At 37.9% G+C, this 22,246-nt stretch overlaps 1 protein-coding gene across 1 annotated transcript in view; it reads left to right on the top strand.

The window, feature by feature from the left end:
* Nucleotides 1–2,063: 2,063 nt before the first annotated feature.
* LOC125225520 (dopamine receptor 2-like) overlaps nucleotides 2,064–22,246 on the top strand; it is a 57,341-nt gene continuing 37,158 nt past the window's right edge. Inside the window, exon 1 of the mRNA XM_048129277.1 lies at nucleotides 2,064–3,310. Coding sequence (XP_047985234.1) covers nucleotides 2,064–3,310 — 1,247 coding nt within the window. The remainder of the gene's footprint in view (nucleotides 3,311–22,246) is intronic.

Here is a 22,246-nt window from a genome sequence, read left to right as displayed (position 1 = left end):
TGTTGTGCAATGGGGTTAAAATATCCAAAATAGCCATAAGTATAGCTTTAGTTTTTATCTTTACTTCTGGTTCAAGAGATTTCAAATAGGGCTGGGGATAGGGATAGGGATCTGGATCGGGATCGGGATCGGGATCGGGATAGGGATAGAAATAGGGATAGGGATAGGGATAGAAATATGGATAAAAATAGGGAACGGGGACGGGGATAGGGATAGGGGAGGGACGGGGACAGAGACGGGACGGGAACGGGGACGGGGACAAAGATAGAGATAGGGACGAGGACAAAGATAGAGATAGGGACGGGGATAAGAATAGGGATTGGGGTCGGAATAATCGGTCGGCAATCGATATCTAGGCAGTGTAAAATGCAGGTGGCTCAGTGGGAAGGTATTAGTAAGTAGGCATCGGCGAGTATCCTGCATCCGTAATAACTATTACATTCAATGTGCTCTAAGAAGATCGTTGTTTGCTTGCCTTTTATATGTTTACGTTATGTTTGTATAAGCAAAATGTACTTTTTACCCTACCGACCATAGCGTCGAGATACTGGCTATGTGGGTTGTATGAAGTTTCCCCAGTATAAATATTTATAAAGGTAAAATACATACATATATTTTTTATTAAAATGCGTACCTATATAATTTCGTTTGTAATATTAAAAGCGATGACTCTCGTTTAAAATATGAACGCAAGTTGTCTGTCAGTTTAACTGCTACGTGTATCCTGAAATGAAATTTCAAGATTTCTAATCACAAATGGAGGCAACTCAAATTAAATTTAACCGTCCCGTTAAAGTCCGTTCAGCAGCAAGTTTACACAATTATGTAGGTACTAGCTTTTGCCCGCGGCTTCGCTCGCGTTACGAAAGAGACATAAAGTAGCCTTTGTCACTCTCCATCCCTTCAACTATCTCCACCTAAAAAATCACGTCGATTCGTCGCTCCGTTTTGCCGTGAAAGACGGACAAACAAACAGACACACATACTTTCCCATTTATAATATTACTAGCTTTTGCCCGCGGCTTCGCTCGCGTTAGAAAGAGACAAAATGTAGCCTATGTCACTTTCCATCCCTTCAACTATCTCCACTTAAAAAATCACGTCAATTCGTCGCTTCGTTTTGCCGTGAAGGACGGACAAAGAAACAGACACAACACTTTCCCATTTATAATATTAGTATGGAAGTATGGATACTCGGACAAGAAAGAGTATGTAGGTACCATACCACACTTCTAAATACAGTCAATACATTAGAAATGAATATTAATATGTAGACACTTGCACATGAAATCCCTTAAATTATAAATCTGAAAATTTTGAATTGTCTTCAGATGAATAAAGGAATATATTTAACGGCCTAGAACGCTTGGTCACGAAAACAATTCATTTGATTGACGCATTCCATCTAAAAATGATTGATCGTCGAATCGAACTATCTGTATCAAATTCAGAAGTTTATCGATTTTCAATAAGTAAATGTCTGTTAGCACAATTCACTGCCGGTGACCGGTTAGTGAGGTTATATGATTATAAATAAAAAATATAATACCAACCGTCCTACGGCTGCGCTCGCTCGTAGTCAATTTACAAGTGTCAAACAAGATTATGAGTATAAGATTTATAAGTGTTTATTTTTATAAAATGGATAGATTATGTCATATTATGTATACATTGTTTTTAGAACTATGACCAATCTAGGATTCTAACACACCTTTGTGTTAAGTAAAACTCTATGTGTATATGTCTATTTTACACGTGCTCTGAAGGGTGAAGTTTGTCATCGCTCCCAAACGCTTACTTACTAGAACATCACAGGTGGCCCCGATTAACCTATTTCACCGAAATTCAGTTGTTTTGTAAATAACCATATATTTTCTTTCTGTTGCAGAGTGGCCAGACGTAGCTGCAGGCAAAAAAAAAATATGCCAACGAAATATGTGCCAGAATTCCGAATACGCAAATACAATGCCTGCCAAGAATGTAATCTCGAAATGGTTGCGAGCGAAACAAGGAAAACATAAACACCTACCATGGTCCTAGCTACAAAATAATTATTGCAAAATATGAATGCCAGCGATCTGGATATACGAGTGGCAAGAGGCCAACTGGAGATACTAAAAGGACCAGAGTATGATTTCGGGGCAGCTACCTACAACACAGTCCTCGACTTTAATGCCACCTTCGAAAATGTCACTGGCTTGAACGCTACGAGCGGAGATGCATGGGACGACTATATTAAGTTGCTTCAAGATCGAGCGCTGCTCGTTAGCTTCTTGCTCTTGTTTTCAATGACGACAGTATTCGGCAACATGCTAGTCATTCTAGCTGTCGTGCGGGAACGGTACCTACACACTTCCACTAACTACTTTGTGACGTCCCTTGCAGTAGCGGATTGTCTCGTTGGTTTAGTGGTAATGCCATTCTCGGCAATGTACGAAGTGTTAGAACATACCTGGTTTTTCGGAGTGGATTGGTGTGATGTTTGGCGGTCATTAGATGTTTTATTTAGCACTGCTTCCATACTTAACTTGTGCGTGATCTCTCTTGATCGCTACTGGGCTATTACTGACCCCATAACATATCCAATGAAAATGAGCGGACGGAAAGCCGCTTTCCTGATTGCGGCCGTATGGGTATGTTCCGGGACTATATCGTTTCCCGCTATTGCGTGGTGGCGAGCCGTGCGATTGGAGGAAGTGCCGGATTATAAGTGTCCGTTTACGGAAAACTTAGGATACATTATATTCTCATCGACAATATCGTTTTATTTACCTCTGTTTGTGATGGTGTTCACTTATTATCGCATTTATCGCGCAGCGACTATTCAGACGCGATCATTGAAAATCGGCACAAAGTCGATAATGCGTCCGAGTGGCGAGTTAGAGTTGACATTACGAATCCACCGCGGGGGCACGGTGCGCCAGCGCAGCGACGCCTGTCACGGCGTGTGCACGCCCGAGGAGGCGGACCAGGAGCCGCTCACGGCACTGCAGAACAACGGCCTGTCTCGCTCTTCCACGCGTCTCACGAACGTTGCCACTCATGGAAAACATTTGCCAAAAAACTTTTCTTTGTCACGTAAACTCGCCAAATTTGCGAAAGAAAAGAAAGCAGCAAAAACTTTGGGAATAGTGATGGGAGTGTTTATAGTGTGCTGGCTGCCATTTTTCGTAGTGAACCTGCTATCGGGGATTTGCTCGGCGTGCATCGCGCACGAGGAGATGGTCAACATGATTGTGACGTGGCTAGGCTGGGTCAACTCTTCCATGAACCCGGTCATCTACGCCTGTTGGAGCAGAGATTTTCGTAGGTGAGTTGAAAATAGATTTTGTAAAATCAATTTCTTAGAATCACAATAATTATTAACATTTGTTTGTACGTTCGGTACAATTTATGATACAATATTGCTGTTTGCTGCGTTACGTTTCCGTGTGTCTTTATTGATTGCCGGCTCAGCTTCAAAAAGTCAAAGGGGTCTCGATATTATCTCATTAAGTTCTATAAAAATTGTATCAATCCATACGATACCTAAACTGATGTAAAAGTGTACACTCACCTAATTAGGTAATCTAACTACAAAGAATCTTAAAACACAGATTGCCACATACTTTAGTCAACTCCTGCTATTATTTATCACTATACAAAACAACGACGCCATACTCTTCGAGCAAAGTGTTTTAATATACTTTGCACCACACCAACTGTTAAAGATCAATTTTGCTATTCGAAAACGGACTTGCTCCGGTTGCTCGCTTTGATATCACACCCACAATTAGTGATATTCCAGCAAAATGTCACAGCACAAAATATATAATAGTACAAGTACTGAAGGCCTACTGCTTGGATGTTCACGAAATGCAGCCTTTTTAAATGCCTACATAATTCTTACAAAGGAACGAGCCGCACGTGCGCAGCGACTGACGACAGGGTTGCCTATGGATCAAAACAAATTAATACTGAGATAATGTTATACTATTATATATCATATTCAAGTCTTGGGTACTTTGTAGGTATACATATATTTTGTATATATTTTTTTAAGTTCCAACATCACAAACCTTATAGAACTTTTCCGTGTGACTTAATTAATAGTAGATCTGTGTAAGAATGTCCTATGGTATTTATTTTATTCCTGGGTGGCTAGCCGAATGGCACAATCGCTCACGAAACGCTCACGAAACGAAGCGCTAGTAGATATCTATCTCTATCGCGCTTGCGTATTGGCGCGACAGAGCCAGCGGCGTATCGCTTTCGTTTGGCGTCGGAGAAATGCCATTCGGCTACGGGGCCAGATGTCTATTTAACTGAGCATTATTAGCCATTCCACACACGGACATCGCATATGAACTATAAAAAAAAACTCGCGACGTAAAGTAACGATAGAAAGTGCGAACGTGCGTTCCGTGACATCGCGCGCAACCCCTGATTAGGCCTCGAACTCGCGGCCGCCAGCATGTACTTTGCAGCGCGGCGATAGAATCGCGGAGTGAGCCGCCCCTAGTCAAATGTCATATTTTCGGTAATTAAAAATAGGTAGTTCTGTGGCGTTGTGTGACACGACGTGTAGTTACGGAAGCTCTATTAAAATGAAAATCAGACGGTAAAGTTTGAACTTTCTTTAATAAATTAAGGATGCCGAATATAACGAAAAAGACTTCATTTTGCCCTTATAAACACATTTTTCCTACACCTCTACAGGAGAAAGAAGTTTCCTAGGAGTCGAGAGATATTTTTGTGCTAACTTAAAATCCGTTTATTTTTATAGTACCTACCTATACTAAAATCAATTATCAATTTAAGAATGCTACTTTATATTAAAATGAACTGTAATGGGGACCATTGTTTGACGCGAGAAACCTATAGCAACGGTTTCATAATCTAAATTGAATACTAGCAGTACTGTAACTTTCATAAACTTTTTTAACGTCGTGAAATAACCAACCATTAACAAAACACACATCCTCTCCACTCGGTTCGAATAAACCGTGCAAAAACCGTGGAGTATCGCGGTAACTTTATTACTCTCGTCACGGCAAAAGCCAGCTCCATATTCGAAACCTGAAAAGTGTTTTTGTCAGAATATTAATCTGGGTGAACTGTGTACAGTTCCATTATATAGTCATAGAATATAATAACATACAATGCAAATGTTGTTTATTGCTCAGTCTAATTCAATTCAATGCTTTATTAGCCACGGAAAGTACAGCAATGTATAAATAGAGTACTTAGTAATTTAATACACTTTGCTTTATAAGGTAACGCCCTTTAACACGATTTTAATACGTAAAATGATCTAATGTTCTAACCACGAGTTATAAATAACTCGTAGTTATATTCCACAAAGGGGAAGAGGAAAAAGCGGGCCCGGCGGTCGAGTTCGCACCATTGACTTATATATATGTTACTACTGGATTTTATTTACTAGTCAGGCAATTGAGAACAAGTTATGTCCGCCATACATAACTGGAGGAGAAACAGTTATGACGGCTTTTCATATTCTGCCTGCATTTGATACGTATAGTAAAATAGTCCATTACGACCGAAGAGTGTTGAAATCGACACGAGTTACGAATTTCCTTTTCGCACGTGTATCGTTGCGACGTTTTTCAGTACAGAGGGGTCAGAGGGCCTTCCGAAGTTTCGACGTACCCGAGAAATAATATTCACACTATTCACCCACTCACATGACTTTTTACAAACTGTAAACTCTGTGTCAAAATCGAGTAAACACACTATTTCATAAAAATTATTCTACTCGTAGAAACTATTTAAAAAGTAAGTACATGGTCGGTTAATTTAAACAAATTGCAGTTTCCTTTTTCATAACTTAAATATTTTAAAACAGGAGGAGGCCTTTGACTTAGCGATAAAAGCGTGGGTTTCCAAATTAAACCTCTATCTACTTGTATTTACTAATGAGTTTTTCGGAATTAAAATACAAATTTTTATATGATGTACATTCGCTATTCTCTAGTGCAAAATATCCCGAGGAAACCGTACTTAACCCCTAATATCTGGGCAACCGAGCTTCGCTCGGTTCTGTTTCGTATCCTTGACATGTGTCGCCATCTAGTTCAAAAATGAATAGTACCTACATCGAGCGAAAGAATTCTCAGCCTTAACAACACAACTACTCCACACGAGATGGCGCGCATTTCGCCACAAAAACTCAAATAGTGTATTTTCTATTCGTTTTAGCCTTGACCTGTGTCGCCATCTAGTGTTTGCAATAAATAGTACTTACATCGACCGAAAGAATTCTGTCTTAACAGTACAACTACTGCACACGAGATGGCGCGCGAAGAAAAACGCATGAAAACTCGAAAATTCGCGTTTTCCGGGACCTAAGGATAAGTTAGACCGATTTTTCACCCCCAAAAACCCCCACATAACAAATTTCTGCGAAATCGTTAGAGCGGTTTCCGAGATCGGCAGTGTAAATAAATATATATATATATAAATAAATAAATATACAAGAATTGCTCGTTTAAAAGTATAAGATATGACTAGACTTAGCCTCTGCGTTGGAAAATCAGATAGCATACACTTTCGTAAAATCAAGTGCCTACGCCAATTATAAAGTTTAGTTACCAGGCTAATTATGCGCTACGACTGTAGGTGTAAATTTATAAATATAATATCAAAATCTAAGTATGCGTAAGTACTAAGTTATTAGGTACTTTTATATTGTAGGCCCATAAGAACAAGCCAAGGTGTCTTGTTTTTTAAATCCGGGTATGCCTCCGGTCTAACAAATGCTGCCAGGGATATGCTGTGTCTTATAAGTCTTATAAGATAAATAAACAGTGACAATAAATTTGAGACCGTCAATTAGGTAACCTGCGCTTTTGTGAGAATCGTGACCAAGCCACGATGTGATCATAAATCATATACTGTCACTTTTGATTTCGACCGCAGTAAATTTTCCCCCATGTCTCGTTTCAGTGTCACCATATTTTTCACCCGTTGACATTCAGAAAGCATTCAGTCTTTGTCGCAAAAAGGGCAATATACGACGTGCCTTATTAATAGACATGTCAGGGGAATATCATGTTTCTGATCATGGTCAAATATCGTATTTGTAGTAAATAGTTTCGGAATTATATCGTGGGAAATACAATATAATTCAGCGAGTTTGAGTCAATAGGTACAATGAACAGTAGCGGAAAAAAAATCTATCATACTAGTTATATCATCATCACCATCGTCATCATTTCAGCTATTAATCGCCCACTGCTGAGCATAAGCCTCCCTTCGGTTATGCCTTAAAGCATTAAGTCCGCCTTTTTGTACTGCAAGATTTTTGTTTTGTGCAATAAAGATTAAATAAATAAATAAATACCGGGAGCCCGGTAATTAATGGACAACCTTTTAACCACCAAAAGGGCACCTTATACTGGTCCAGAAATTCGACATTAAGGTTTAGTAAAAGTCGCCTGGTTTTCGAGATTTTTAGTACTACCTAAAATTTTAAAAAGTGTGAAAATCTCGAAAACCAGGCGACTTTTACTAAACCTTAAAGTCGATTTTCTGGACCAGTATAAGGTGCCCTCTTGGTGGTTAAAAGGTTGTCCATTAATATCCATTAAAATTTTAAAAAGTGTGAAAATCTCGAAAACCAGACGACTTTTACTAAACCTTAAAGTCGATTTTCTGAAGCAGTATAACGTGCCCTCTTGGTGCTTAAAAGGTTGTCCATTAATTACCGGGCACCCTGTATAGGTATCGAAAACAATTAGTCTTTCAACAACTTTTATATCAAGTAAACAATTATTGTATCATCATTACCAATATGTGTTTGATTACTTACGACTTCCTAAGACTCGTAACTTACGAGTGAGTCTTAGTGAGTTAGTACTTTGATTTTTCATCTTCCATCGTAACTGTAATTACGCTTATTTACTTAATAAATTAAATAATTTGATTTAATCTGATCGGCACTCCTGAAAAGTATAATAGAACAATATGCATTAATTTTTGTGGGGACTACAAGGAACTGGTAAATTTAATAAGGTCACAGTTTTGAATGCTTAAGCATTAAAAACAATGAGCAGTAAATATATCGTTAATGAGAAATTTCTTGAGTCGGTAGTACAAAGGAGTTAGACGAACAAAGCCGCAGGAGTGGATGTGGAAGTTGATACGTTTTCTTTATTAAATTATTTTTATATCATAGCAAGCTTTCAGTTAATGATGCGAATACCTTGTTTAATACTAACATAACATATACAAATAACCGATTGCTTTATGACCGGGCCTACACATTAAATGTGACTAAATTAATTGTTATTTGGCTTATTTTTTTTTGTAGTTAAATGCTATAGACATTTGTATAAGGTGAATTGTAAGCATTTAATTATTTCAGATATATATTTAATATGTTTCTTTGTTTTATGGTCAACCTTTATGACCCGTTCCGTATTGAATATTTGATAGCCATTGGGTTGTATTTAACCTTTACCCTGTTGTAGATAACGGAACTTGTAAAGACAATCTTAGATTGGAGCCATTTATACGGGCGTAAGTACCTACTAACGGCTGTATTTTCAGTAAATAATTGATTTTATTTCCTACGCAACCTCGATTGACGCTCATAGTGTGAAATAAAACCAATATGTAGTCGATAATCACTATGAGTCTGGGGTTTATTTATAAATTAGTTTATGCAACTAATGTTTAAACCAAGAATACATGTACAAAAATTACACTTCCAACCACGACTAATGTTTAAGTACTAGTTAGAGAAGGTTTATTCATTTGTTTTACTTACCGACTTTTAAAAATAAATTTTATCCTAATGGATACACATATTAATAAGTATTAGTTAACTTCTAAAATTTTAAAGGTACATTCCAACCCGTATTTAAAAATCATGTTCACCTAACGTAAATGCCCAGCACCACAGCAGTCATTTAGCATGATCGATAACATGTTTATGTAGCTAAAGGCATACTACATGTAAAACATAAATGTGGTGAAAATGTACCTTGTTCTTGATCTATAGATAACTAATCCGATCTAAACGTTATTTCTGAATAAAATGGGTCTAATGACGACATTTTATGTTATTAGACCCATTTTATTCAGAAGCAGGTTACTTAACATGTGGAAACACTGGAAACTAATTTCTGAGTACAGCACAAAGCTACTAAAACAATACGACCAGTTTGATCCTACAGAGCCTATATTCCAAGTAGTTTCACAGTGATGAAATTCTATACTAAACTAATTCCATCCTTTACTTAACGTTACAGTCAGAGCAGTAGGCGTATGATACGTTTTTCCAAAAGTGTTCAGAGTCCTGGGGTGAGCCATTAGGCTTAAGTACAGTTTATTAGCTTTTACGAATTTAAGGTCCCTTAAAATCCGGTGTGAAAGGAGATTTGCACGGTAGGTATCGCAAACAAGAATTAAACTTCTAAAAGTGTCAACGTATTTTGCGAATGGCTTTTGTGAAGAATTTAAAATAGAGAGTTTGATGTCGATTCTCCTAGTGAGCATCTCATCTAAAAAACGATACAAATAAGGTCAGTAACACTTTAGGTGCTTAAGACAAAAGTGAAGACCACATTTTCTTAATTAATTTATCAGGCAAATTCTGATGATAATCTCGTTGAAAAGCGGCGCGGCCTCGAGCGGTTTTCCATCGCCTCTGATAATCCATTTAAAGTTGGTCGGACGGAGCTCATCTTGTCGATTGGGCCGGACGACGACATTAAATTATTGGATTTGCCTCGTAAGAACAATTTAAATAAAAATATATTAAAAGCTCTAGCAAGCAAAGCAGGGGTTCAAGGATTTAATAACCACTATTGACATTATACAGGAAGTGCTATTTATTTCAATTAAAAACTTTTTAACAAAAAATAAAACCGCCTTCAAAAATAAGCGCGTTACAAAACACGGAGAAACTAAAAAGCCAAAAATAATAAACCTTTCAATTCAGATTTCTTATCGTATTGCAATAAGCTAAACATCCAAATTATAAACAAATCAATTATTTTTGTAGTCGGTACCAGACCTGTTCGTCGCCTTGCTATTGCCTGTTTGCCCCACCCAACCATACACAGGCTGGTACCGACTCCAAAAATAATTGATTTGTTTATAATTTGGATGTTTAGCTTATTGCAATACGATAAGAAATCTGAATTGAAAGGTTTATTATTTTTGGCTTTTTAGTTTCTCCGTGTTTTGTAACGCGCTTATTTTTGAAGGCGGTTTTATTTTTTGTTAAAAAGTTTATTTATTTGTTGATTTTTAGTGGTTCCTAGTGATATTATATGTATCAGTCCGAATACATGTACAGTAGTGAAAGAATTATCCTTTAACTCCTAACCATTGAGGAGTTGACCTTCCATCATCAGCTCAGCCACATAAAATTATTACCATCAGACGTAAATACTGGTGTACCTTTGAAAAATAGACTAAAAACATTACATGTGCCTATAACATTTGAAGAGTTCCCTCGATTTCTCCAGGATTCCATCATCAGACCCTGACTTGGTGCCAATGGGACCATCTCGGGGTTATACCGGTTCGTCCAAAAAAAAAATTTTGAAAATCGGTCCACGATTCTCGGAGATATCGAATAACATACATACAAAAAAAATATATATATATATAAAAAAAACATTCAGTCGAATTGAGAACCTCCTCCTTTTTTGAAGTCGGTTAAAAATATAAATTATCAATTTCAATAAAAGCTAAAAATACCATGATGACATAAAACTAACTTAAAAACTATACTAACCTAAGTAACTATAAAAATAATATAATAAATACTTTATAAATAAAAAATCGGCTCTAAATCGGTTCCCTGTGGTAAGGTGCCAAGAAGGCTGGCGGCATTGCCACGTTGAACGGCAATGCCTATGCGTTGTGCTAGGTAAGTGCCCGCCTTCTTGTCTCCTGTCGCGTCGACGAGGCGCTTGGCAAGCTCCTTAAAGATACTGTGAGCACCTGAACCCCACGGCCCAAGCGTTTCCACCCCAAACGGCTCAAACGGCCCCATTGACATTATTATTTTATGTATAGGTATATCATTATTTAAGCGCAGATTACAGAAGTTAGGCCAAAAATAAGTTGACAATTTTTTTTAACATTACTAAATTAATCAAAGTAATGTGGCTACTGTAGTATGGTCTACTAGGCTGTAGACCTTGGATATTTCTGCATCCACCGTGAATATTTCGGCTGGACTTATCTCCATTTAACAAGATACGCAAAATAGTTAGAGTAGACATTGTTTTTCCAAGATTCATAAGTTCAATTCATTCATACAATACAAACACAAAAATTTAGATATTTAAAAAGGAATGTACTTGCTAGAGTTATCTCAAAAGAACTGTGGCATATCGTATTTTTTAACATACTTACATACATTACAATGGAGGAGCTAAGAGCGGAATTAGAACATCCAAACTCTTAATTATCTAATAAACTACTTAGTTTTAATGTGGTTTTATATTAGTTATATGTATTTACAATCACGAGTTTATTCTTGGTCATAATAAAAAATAAATTCTCCATATTGCAACGAGGTAGGTACATTCAATGTGATTAATGTAATATTTATTTATTTTAGTATTACCTATGTATGTGTTTTTTTTTCTGGTCAGAAAATAATAGAAAAATCTCTATTTTTACCTACATATAATTGACTATGATTACTGTTTGCTTCACATGTTCGATATAGTATTGTTATTGGCTACGTGCACGACAATTACGCCCACTGCCATGTGAATTTGAAGTGGAAAATGTCAAAAAATGACATGTAAATAAACATATATTTTAACGATTTTTCGTTAATTTTAAATAAATCCAATAACAAGAGTAATTTAGGTAGATCGATTATACAGACATGCATATAATAATAAAAATCAGTTTCCAAAGCATTACTCACGGTATAAACTTCCAACCCTATACCACAGAAAGAGGCAATAAATTGGTGCTGGCTGGCCATATAAGGAATCTTGAAGAACATAGGAGTAATGGTATAAGTTCTACGAACGTGTGATATGGTATTCGCAAGACCTTCGTCCCGTTAATTCCATATAAAACAAGTCTAAACGTAAGTACCTAGTCATGTCCGCGGCCGTAGAAATATCCGACACGGGCCCATTCCCAGGCCAGGCCTGAATTTTTAAGCATAATCTTTTACGGTAGGAAAAATACTAACAGCGTATTGAACAATATTAGGTGAACAAAGCTATAAATATAATTTATTATAATGTTTTGTTTTGACATAACACTTACATTTTATTTTCACGGTAGCTATCCATTTAGCTCTTTGATCCAATTTCCAGTGTGTTCTAAGAAAAGCATAGAACGTGCAACGACTATTTATGCCATTATTTTTACAATTAACAACGAAACAACGTTGGTGCCCCATATCAAACATTACACATTTGTTACAGTTTTATGAGTAATAATCTTCAATTATCATTATTTTACTTTAAATATTTCTAAAAAGTCGTTGTATTGACTGTCCGTGATTGCCCGGTACTAATAGTTGTCATGGCGGACAATCACAGACAAGTCGGGCAAGTTTGGCGATGAAGCTACTTTTTCCGTTACAAGTTTGAACCGGCATCCGTCCTTCAACGGTCGCAAGTGACAGTTGTGTAATAGTTGTTTGACAGTGTTAAAACAAGTGTATTGTTAATAAATTGTGTTTAATCGAGTCTGCTGTGTGATTTGACGCCACATCTCCTGACCTGAGCATGAAATCACTGTAGTGGTCTCATATATCAGAAGTCGGATCGAAAACAAAGACCCGCAAATTGGTTGGCCGCAAGTTTTGTACATGCAACTGGAAAATGAAACGTAAGTGTTTTTCCTATAAATTAGTTAATTACATATCAACAAGTTAACAGTAGCAGCCTACTAACGTAGGTCCGATAACATTCGAATTTCCCATACGATTACTCTATAAATATGAAGCATTTATTTTTACGTTTCTGCATTTCTTTTATCAAAGTTACAAACCTGGCTTATCAGTTAGGTACTAAATAGTTTGACTAACTAGTATATAATTAGTAATCGAATTATGCCCTGTACTTTTGGGTACCTATTTGAAGAAACGTAAACAAACAGTTTGTACCTACATTTTGGGGTAGTCACAACATTCGTTGATTAACCAATCAAATTAGAACCAAGCAGAGATCGTCCCTAAGACTTAATTTTAACATCTTTTTGGTCGTATAACCTTTTTATTTATCCTCAACTGGTTTGAGGGTGGATTTTTGGGGGTGGATTTTGTTTATGTTTGTTTGTGTGAATGCCTAGGGATACAGACTATAGTCTAGGTGACATACTAAATAAAAATAACCACCTGTAGTGCCTGCGGTTTGTACCGTGGCATGTGTATTTTGAGTTTAGTACTGAAAGTTGGATAATAATCGAGTGATTTATTTATTTTAACCATTATGTCTTACACCTTGTCTGCTGCAATTAAGTAACGTTGTAATCGGTATGCTATTTGAGGCTCAATCAACCTCGCCGCCGCAGTAGCTAAATGTTTTAGATAAAATTACGGCAGATTATAACTATTTCATAATTTGGAGATCAGATATAGTTAATAAAAATTCACGGATTGATAGTCAATCATGATTGGCACATGATTGATGAAGGGCTGATAGTCAATTAAAATTGAAGAAGGATATATTGATTTGATTTGGATTATGGCTAGTTATGATTCATCGGGAATTGCTGAACAATCATGATCGCTGTTTGACACAATGAACCAATGTTTCAATCATAACTGATAGTCCTGTAAAAGTATGCCATTTTATGTTTTGTTTGAAGTAGTAATAGTAATACCAAAATAATAACAGTCCTTTTTTAGATTTAAGTGATAAAGCACTACCCACTGTTGACATTTTTTTTTCTTTAATTGTTTCGAGGTCGCGAGAACATGCGCGATGGAAATAATGGTCCTCGAAGGAAGCGCGAAAGGCGAGCACCTTCACGTGAGACGATGACGCCACCGTTACCGGTTCGCGACGACATTCGAAGTCGAAGCCGTAGCAGTGGTCGTGGACGACGACGTTCACGCGAAGAAGGACGCGATAGCTGCCGTCGTCGTTCGAGGTCACGGTGTTCGAGAGGAAGGCGATCACGGCTGACAATGACGAGGTCGCGATCGCGGTCACGTCATTCAAGGCGAACAGGGCGCTCCAGGACACGAACGCCTACGTCGGTGGGAGGCAGGTCGCACCATTCACGGTCTCGCCACGCAACCAAGCACGGGTCTTCACGCTTGCGTACCCCGAGTACGCCGAGGCGAGATGCTGCGCGCCGGCGTGATTCAACCCCAGGATCCTCAAACCGTGAGTCAATGAATAATATATTTATGGAAAAGTTTATTGAGGCACTTAAAGGACTAAAGAATAATAGCGACCGCGAGAAGTTTCCCGTTTTGAATAATGTAATTCCCGATTTTGACCCATTATGCAAGGAACAAACGGTTGATACGTGGCTTCACAAAGTAGATGAATGTGCCCAAATTTATGGGTGGAGTGATAAACAAGTTATTCATTATGCTCTACCGAAATTAACAGGGGTAGCAAAGACCTGGTACCAGGGCTTGCCTTCGTTACTATTTACGTGGCAAGAATGGAAGGAGAAATTGAGGGAGTCTTTTCCGACCAGAGACAATTACGCGGATTTATTGATGGAAATGCTTAATAAGAAAGTAAGATATGGGGAGTCTTTGGAAATTTACTACTACGCAAAGATGAACCTTCTAAATCGCTGCGAGATATCAGGGAAGCGTGCGGTAGACTGTATTATAGCAGGGATTGAGGACCGCGGCGTTAGATTAGGTGCTCAGGGAGCTGAATTTACTGAACCAGAGCTAGTGCTCAAGTTTTTGAAGACTGTTAAAGTAGGTCAAGATAGGATCACAAACGAGTCACAAAGATTTAAGGATAAGGATAAACGCTTGCCAAATAATACAGTAAAGAGTAACAAAAATGACGTTAATTCACAAAAGTCAGGGCCCCGGACTTGCTTCAACTGTAATGAGGCTGGTCACCCGTTTTACAGATGTCCAAAACCTAAAGTTCGATGTTCTAAATGTAATTTTCTGGGACATAAAGATACTGAATGTCCTGGAATTAAACAAAGTAATGATGTGAAACCTAAAGCAGTACTAAAGCTTGATGCTGAGTGTCACGAAACCATACAAAGTACCCAATCTAAGCCCAAAGAAGTTTTAAAACTTGATAGCTCAGGCACCTCAAGCGCTAAATATAAAATTCCAATTAAAATAAATGACATGTTGTCAGAATGTTTTGTCGACTTAGGATGCGAGGGGACTTTGATACGTATCAGTGACGCTCGGCGGCTAGCATTAAATTGGACTGTAGAAGATGTACCAATATTAAAGTCTGCGGGTAACATACCGTATACCCCGCTTGGAAAAGTAAATGTTACAGTTGAGGTCCAAGGTGTAGTAGAGAATGGCGTAGAGGTAGTGGTGGTAGACGACTACTTTATTAACTATCCTGTATTATTAGGCCATACGTTTACCGAGAGACCTACAGTAAAAATAGTAAAAACCGATTCAGACCTTATTTTTCAGAGGTACAATGAAGACAGCGAAAAATCGGTTATGATTTATCCTCTGGTGTGTAGCGAAACCACTCAAATAAATAGCGGTGAATTAAAGGCTATTCCGGTTAACTGTTCTGATACATTTACGGGTAGTGTTTATGTAAACGGGACCGTCCGCAAAGTTGTTGACCGCGAACATTACCTATTGCCCGGAGAGTATAAGTTAACTCGAGGGGTTGGCAAAATCTTAATCCAAAATATCGGCAAGAATGTGTTGGTTATAAATAGGGGCAGTCTAGTGACGCGTAGTAGAATAATAAGTGAGCAATTAGAAATACTAAAGGTAAACATTGGCGAACAGGCGGCGTCAGATGAATCACCAATCAGTTGTGGACAAAATTTAACTAAACAACAAAAGGAAGATTTGAAACAATTATTAAATAAGTATAAGTCATGTTTTTCGACGGGTTTAAAGGATTTAGGTTTTACGACTGAAACTGAAATGGTGATTCAACTCGACGACCCAGAGCCCGTAGTATATCGCCCTTACAGGCTATCATACAACGAACGTCAACTAGTCCAGAACATGGTCAAAGAAATGTTAGAAAGTGGTATAATAAGGGAATCTAACAGTCCTTATGCAAGCCCGATAGTGTTAGTCAACAAAAAGTCTGGGGAAAAGAGATTATGCGTAGATTACCGTGCCTTAAATAGTAAAACGAAGAAAGAACATTATCCCCTCCCGCGAATCGAGGATCAATTAGATTTACTATCCGGCAGTTCCTTGTTTGTTACACTTGATTTGGCATCTGGCTACTACCAGATCCCAATCGCTGAGGGTTCTCGAGACAAGATGGCTTTTGTGACTCCCCAGGGTCAGTATGAGTACAATAGAATGCCGTTTGGGCTGGTGAACGCACCATCTGTCTTCCAGCGTACCATGAATAAAATCATCCAAAACTCACCTGCTTCGTCCTATGCCTTGGTGTATATGGACGATATATTAATTCCAGCTAAGTCGTTTGAGGAAGGTATGTTACGACTGGAGGAGGTGTTGGGTTTACTAGCGCAGAGTGGTTTAACACTTAAGATGAGTAAATGTAACTTCTTCTACGACAAAATTGAATATCTGGGGTATGAAGTCAGTGCAGATGGAGTTAGGCCGGGTACTCTCAAAACTGAGGCTATATCTAAATTTCCCACACCAACGAATGTGCACGAAGTAAGGAGGTTCTTGGGACTGGCTAGCTTCTTTAGGAGGTTTGTCGCTGGGTTTGCTCTGATAGCTCGCCCATTGACCAGTCTTCTAAAGAAGGAAGCAATATGGAAATGGGGTCAAGAACAAATTACATCATTTGATCAGTTAAAACAAATCTTAACCGAAAGACCGGTCTTAGCGCTATATAACCCTCATGCGCCCACGCAACTTCACACTGACGCGAGCAAGTATGGGGTAGCCGGCATACTACTACAACAAGATAGCTCTGGGGCGTTAAAACCGATAGCGTATTACAGTAGGCAGACTAGCATCGATGAGCAAAAACTACACTCATTCGAGCTAGAGACCCTCGCCATAATCGCATCGTTACATAGATTCAGACACTATCTGCTCGGTATTCAATTTACCATAGTTACCGACTGCAACGCTCTGCGTACCACTATGAGTAAACGTGATTTAACTCCTCGCATCGCTCGTTGGTGGTTACAATTTTTGGAATATGATTGCTCAATAGAGTATCGGGCCGGTGATAAAATGGCTCATGTAGATGCTCTCAGCAGGGGTCCCATTAGTAACGATCGAGAGATTGAACACGTTTTAGATGTTCTCACTATAGGCTCTGACGACTGGTTAGCTACCGTACAGCAAACAGACGAAGATATTAAAAATATAGCAGACACCTTAAGTGATCCTAAATGTAAAGAGGCCATCGATATTTTTAATAACTACAAGTTAGTGAACGGACGCGTATACAGAATTTTAGGTGAGAACAACATTCGTTGGGTCGTACCAAAGGGCACCAGGTGGCAGCTATTAAAAGCAAACCACGACGACGTCGGACACTTTGGGTTTGACAAAACTTTAGCGCGATTAACAGCGACGTATTGGTTCCCAAAAATGAAGAGATTTGTGAAAAAATACGTCGCTGCTTGTTTAGAGTGTGCACATCACAAGCTGCCAAGTGGTGCCAAACCCGGTGAGCTTCACCCTATACCCAAAGTTAGCGTACCGTTTCACACTATACACGCGGACCACCTTGGTCCCTTTATACGTACGAAACGCGGAAATACTTACATCCTTGTCATCGTGGACGCGTTCACTAAATTCGTAAATCTCACTGCTGTGCGTAATACAAAATCGGCTTCGAGTATAAGGGTATTTAGGGAACATTTTAGTTATTTTGGCACACCTACACGTTTAATAACAGATCAGGGCACGAGTTTCACTAGCAAGACTTTTAAAGCTTTCATGCGATCAACTGGTATAAAGCATGTCTTAAATGCTGTGGCCACACCCCGAGCGAATGGTCAAGTGGAGCGTTACAATCGCACCATACTGGCAGCGCTCGGGGCAATGAACCACGAAAAAGCAAATGGGTTATGGGACGAACATTTGCCAGATATTCAGTTAGGTATTAATACCTCTGTGCACTCCACCACCAAAAAGACCCCTACTGAAATGCTATTTGGGCGAAACGTGATTAATCCTTCTCAAGGATTATTGAATGACGTAATAAATGACGTTGCTCCTGAAGCTAGTGAAACTTTAGATAACATTAGGAAAGACGCTGAAAATTTAATTAAAGCCCAACAAAATAAAGATAAAGAAAGGTACGACCAGCATAGAAAGATTGGCATTAAGTACAAAGAAGGTGACTTAGTCAGGCTGATGAGGACACCTGTAGGGATCGAGGGTCAGTCAAAGAAGCTCGAACCGAAATGTAGGGGTCCATATAGAATTAAAAAGGTTCTCCCCAATGACAGGTTCGTAGTTGAAGATACGCCACTCACAAGAACCAATAAAAAGTATGAGGCTGTAGTTGCTATTGACAAAGTTTTTCCATGGACTCGCTTTAAGGAGCCCGTGTCAACCGAATCCGAAAGTGATAATGATAATACATCTGACCGCGAATGAATTATATAAATTAAAGTGTCACATGTTATAATTATTATGTGTTAAATTAAGTACAACAAAAAAAATGTAAATGAGTTAATGAAGTTATGACCATGATTTAATAAGTCCAAGGTAAGGTATAAATGGTATAATGTAAACGATTAAGTATGATTTAAAGTAATTGATTAAGGCCAATAGATGATGTAAGCGATGGGGTATCAGGTAACCGATGCCCCACCTGTTGGCGATGTACTTCAATTTATAATGTAATGTATTAATTGAAGTAAATGACTAATCTCCAATAGATGATGAAAGCGCAGTGTGTCAGGTAACAGATGCACTGCCTGTTGGCGATTGGTAATACCAATCTGGTATAAATCACAATGGCAATATATTTATTGGTAAATGTAATGTGCTAATAAATATATTGACAAAAAGTATGTTTGGGTTGTCAGGTAACCGACACCCATATAAGTTTTGATGTAATATTTTGTAAATCAAGGATAAATATTTATAATCATCGCTAAAATTATTTAAACAAAAGTGTTTTCTAAAATGGTTTTAATATGTTACAAAAATAAGTTGTAATAAATTCCGATACATAGTTGTTTTGTAAATAAATCTATCGCTTAACTAACAATCTTATATTAATATTGTTACAAAAATTTAATGTACTTAAATGTTAATTTGTAAGAGATTATGAATCTTCATCATTATCAACATCAACGAGGGACTCGTTGAGAGGCGGATGGCCGAGTTGTTACAGTTTTATGAGTAATAATCTTCAATTATCATTATTTTACTTTAAATATTTCTAAAAAGTCGTTGTATTGACTGTCCGTGATTGCCCGGTACTAATAGTTGTCATGGCGGACAATCACAGACAAGTCGGGCAAGTTTGGCGATGAAGCTACTTTTTCCGTTACAAGTTTGAACCGGCATCCGTCCTTCAACGGTCGCAAGTGACAGTTGTGTAATAGTTGTTTGACAGTGTTAAAACAAGTGTATTGTTAATAAATTGTGTTTAATCGAGTCTGCTGTGTGATTTGACGCCACATCTCCTAACCTGAGCATGAGATCACTGTAGTGGTCTCATACATTGTATTATATTTTATGAGTTTTGATAGATGACAACCACAATCAGTGTCGATTTTGACCACCGCAAGCACTGCGATCGCTTTGCTTACCCCCTCCATGCACTTCGCACGAAGCCAATAGGTATATTATAAGTAAATATATTAAAAAAAAATACTTACTCGTAAATTTAATGTTACTTATGTAGTTCGTAAAATACCTTATAAAATCTTTAAGTTCACGTACCTACATTAGCACTTACGACGACGAAGTAGTAATTCTAAACTAAAAATCAAATCTTATAATTTACTGTAAAAAATGAACAATTTTTTAACTTTAACAAAATAAGTTAGGCAACTCTTTTGCAACCCGGAGATTGGCCTTTGGTAAAAGGGCTCAGGGCCATTAATTTGATGTTGTTGCATGCGTGCCTTGTTGTTCCTATATGAGTAATAGCTTTTTCCTGAGAAAAAGTAGGATCGAATAGTTTAAAATAGCATTACTCAAACGTCGACCACTTGATTTCGTATATTTCGTTTAATAATATCACCACTCCTAGTCATTTCAATTCTACAATTTAATACAATTGACAAGGAGGCCATGAACGTTGAAAATGTAATTACTTTAATACGAGAATAACGTGTGTTCACTATTGTCAGATTAAATGCGAATGAGGCTTAGTAAATCAATAGCGTACGCGGCGGCGCTCACATCCCGCCAATGTTTCACATCTCGCGATGCAAATCTATTTGCTCGCTTAATGGCTAACGTCCACTTTCAACGACAAACAATACGCTGCGGGATGCAGCGGTTTATAGTCGCATCAACTCACATGAATCTTAGGTATAATATCAGCGCTTTTTTACATTTCATATTTATGATTTTAAATAAAAAAGAGATTATAGTAGATAGATCCACCCAGAGACCAATTTCAAAAACCCCAACCAATAAATTGTCTGTACAAACCATAACATAATTTTATCAAAAACTATTATTGAGGAATTTTAATCTGATGGATCTACGAGTATCTGAGTATTTTTAAGCCATTTCGGAGTAAAAGATATTATCGTAAAAATAACCGTTATAATTGGTTCCTATAGCTACAGTATGATTTCATTATCCTCCCTATTTAGTAGAATTGAGGAGGTACTCGTAAGTCTAAATCCCCAGATAACAAAGCCTGTAGATTGTCGTCTCATGTTGTAAACCGTGACATCATCGTTACATCTATTTCGAGAGCTCACAGCGTGGAAACACTTGAGCTGCTTCTCGGTTCACAAATAATGATTCTGTCTCAGATAACAAGTTTCTGAAAAAGGGGGAAAGACATACCTTCTATACTGATTGATTTGAAAATTTACTAGTATTACCAATATTTCTTAAGACCGACTCACACAGTTTTTATTTTATACCTACAACTAAATCTAGACGTATAATTTGACGACAGTCTGGCGTAGTCGGTAGTGACCCTGCCTGCTAAGCCCCGGTACCGCGGTGGGTTCGAATCCCGGTAAGAGTATTTACATATTTGTGTGATGAACACAGATTTCTTCCTGAGTCATGGATGTTTTCTACGTATATTATGTATATATTTATCGATATAAGTAAGTATATCGTCGCCTAGCACCCATAGTACAAGTTTTGCTTCGTTTTGGGCTAGGTTGATTTGTGTAAAGTGTCCCCCAATATTTATTTATTTAATTAATCTTAACGTCAAAATAACTACGTACCTAACCGTTGAGAGATAATTAACTACATATCCATTTTGAATGAAATTCCAGGAACTTTTACTTACAAAAGCTGAAATTATTGTATTAACATTCGAGCGGCTGCTGCACTTTAAATGTAATTGCGCGTTTTCAGAATCGCAACCATTCAGTGTAATTGGCTGTGATGGACGTAAGCCTGCGTTTTCCGAAATGGACGCGTTATCCCATTTACTACTAGTAAAGTTTACTATTAACATGCTGTTTATAAACCTAACACGATCGAAAGTGCAATCATACGATTAGTATAATTCAAATTGTAAACTTTTCGTGGCCAAGACTTTCCTAAATAGCTTTTATTTACCTACATTTAAGTGGCAATGCTTCCAGAAAGTCCCTGAGGTTTGTCGCTTGCCATAAGAAGATACAAATAAATCACTCTTATAGAAGGTACTATCAGCTGCAAAAGTGCATGGAGAAATTATGAATGAATTCATTGATAAACGTCTTAGTAGGACCATTGACTAGACTTCAACCCATATTGTTAAGGCTCCAGTACACAATGGCCTGTGATGGGCCACGCTTTGCAATGCACAATTGTAGGCCACGATCACTTGGTGTTCACACAGTGGCGCATGTCTCAGATTGATATAAATAAACTAAATAAACTTAAAAGTTTCTTCATTGCTCCACGATACTGATATTTTGAGCGATCAAAAATTCTAGTTCTAGCAACAAAAAAGTGCACTATCCCGGTCAGGCGGTCGGTGACAAACTAAACAATGGCCGATTATGT

This window comes from Leguminivora glycinivorella, chromosome 1 (genome assembly GCF_023078275.1).
Source record: "Leguminivora glycinivorella isolate SPB_JAAS2020 chromosome 1, LegGlyc_1.1, whole genome shotgun sequence".
Taxonomy (NCBI): Eukaryota; Metazoa; Arthropoda; class Insecta; order Lepidoptera; family Tortricidae; genus Leguminivora; species Leguminivora glycinivorella.
This window is presented reverse-complemented; position numbering and strand designations above follow the sequence as displayed.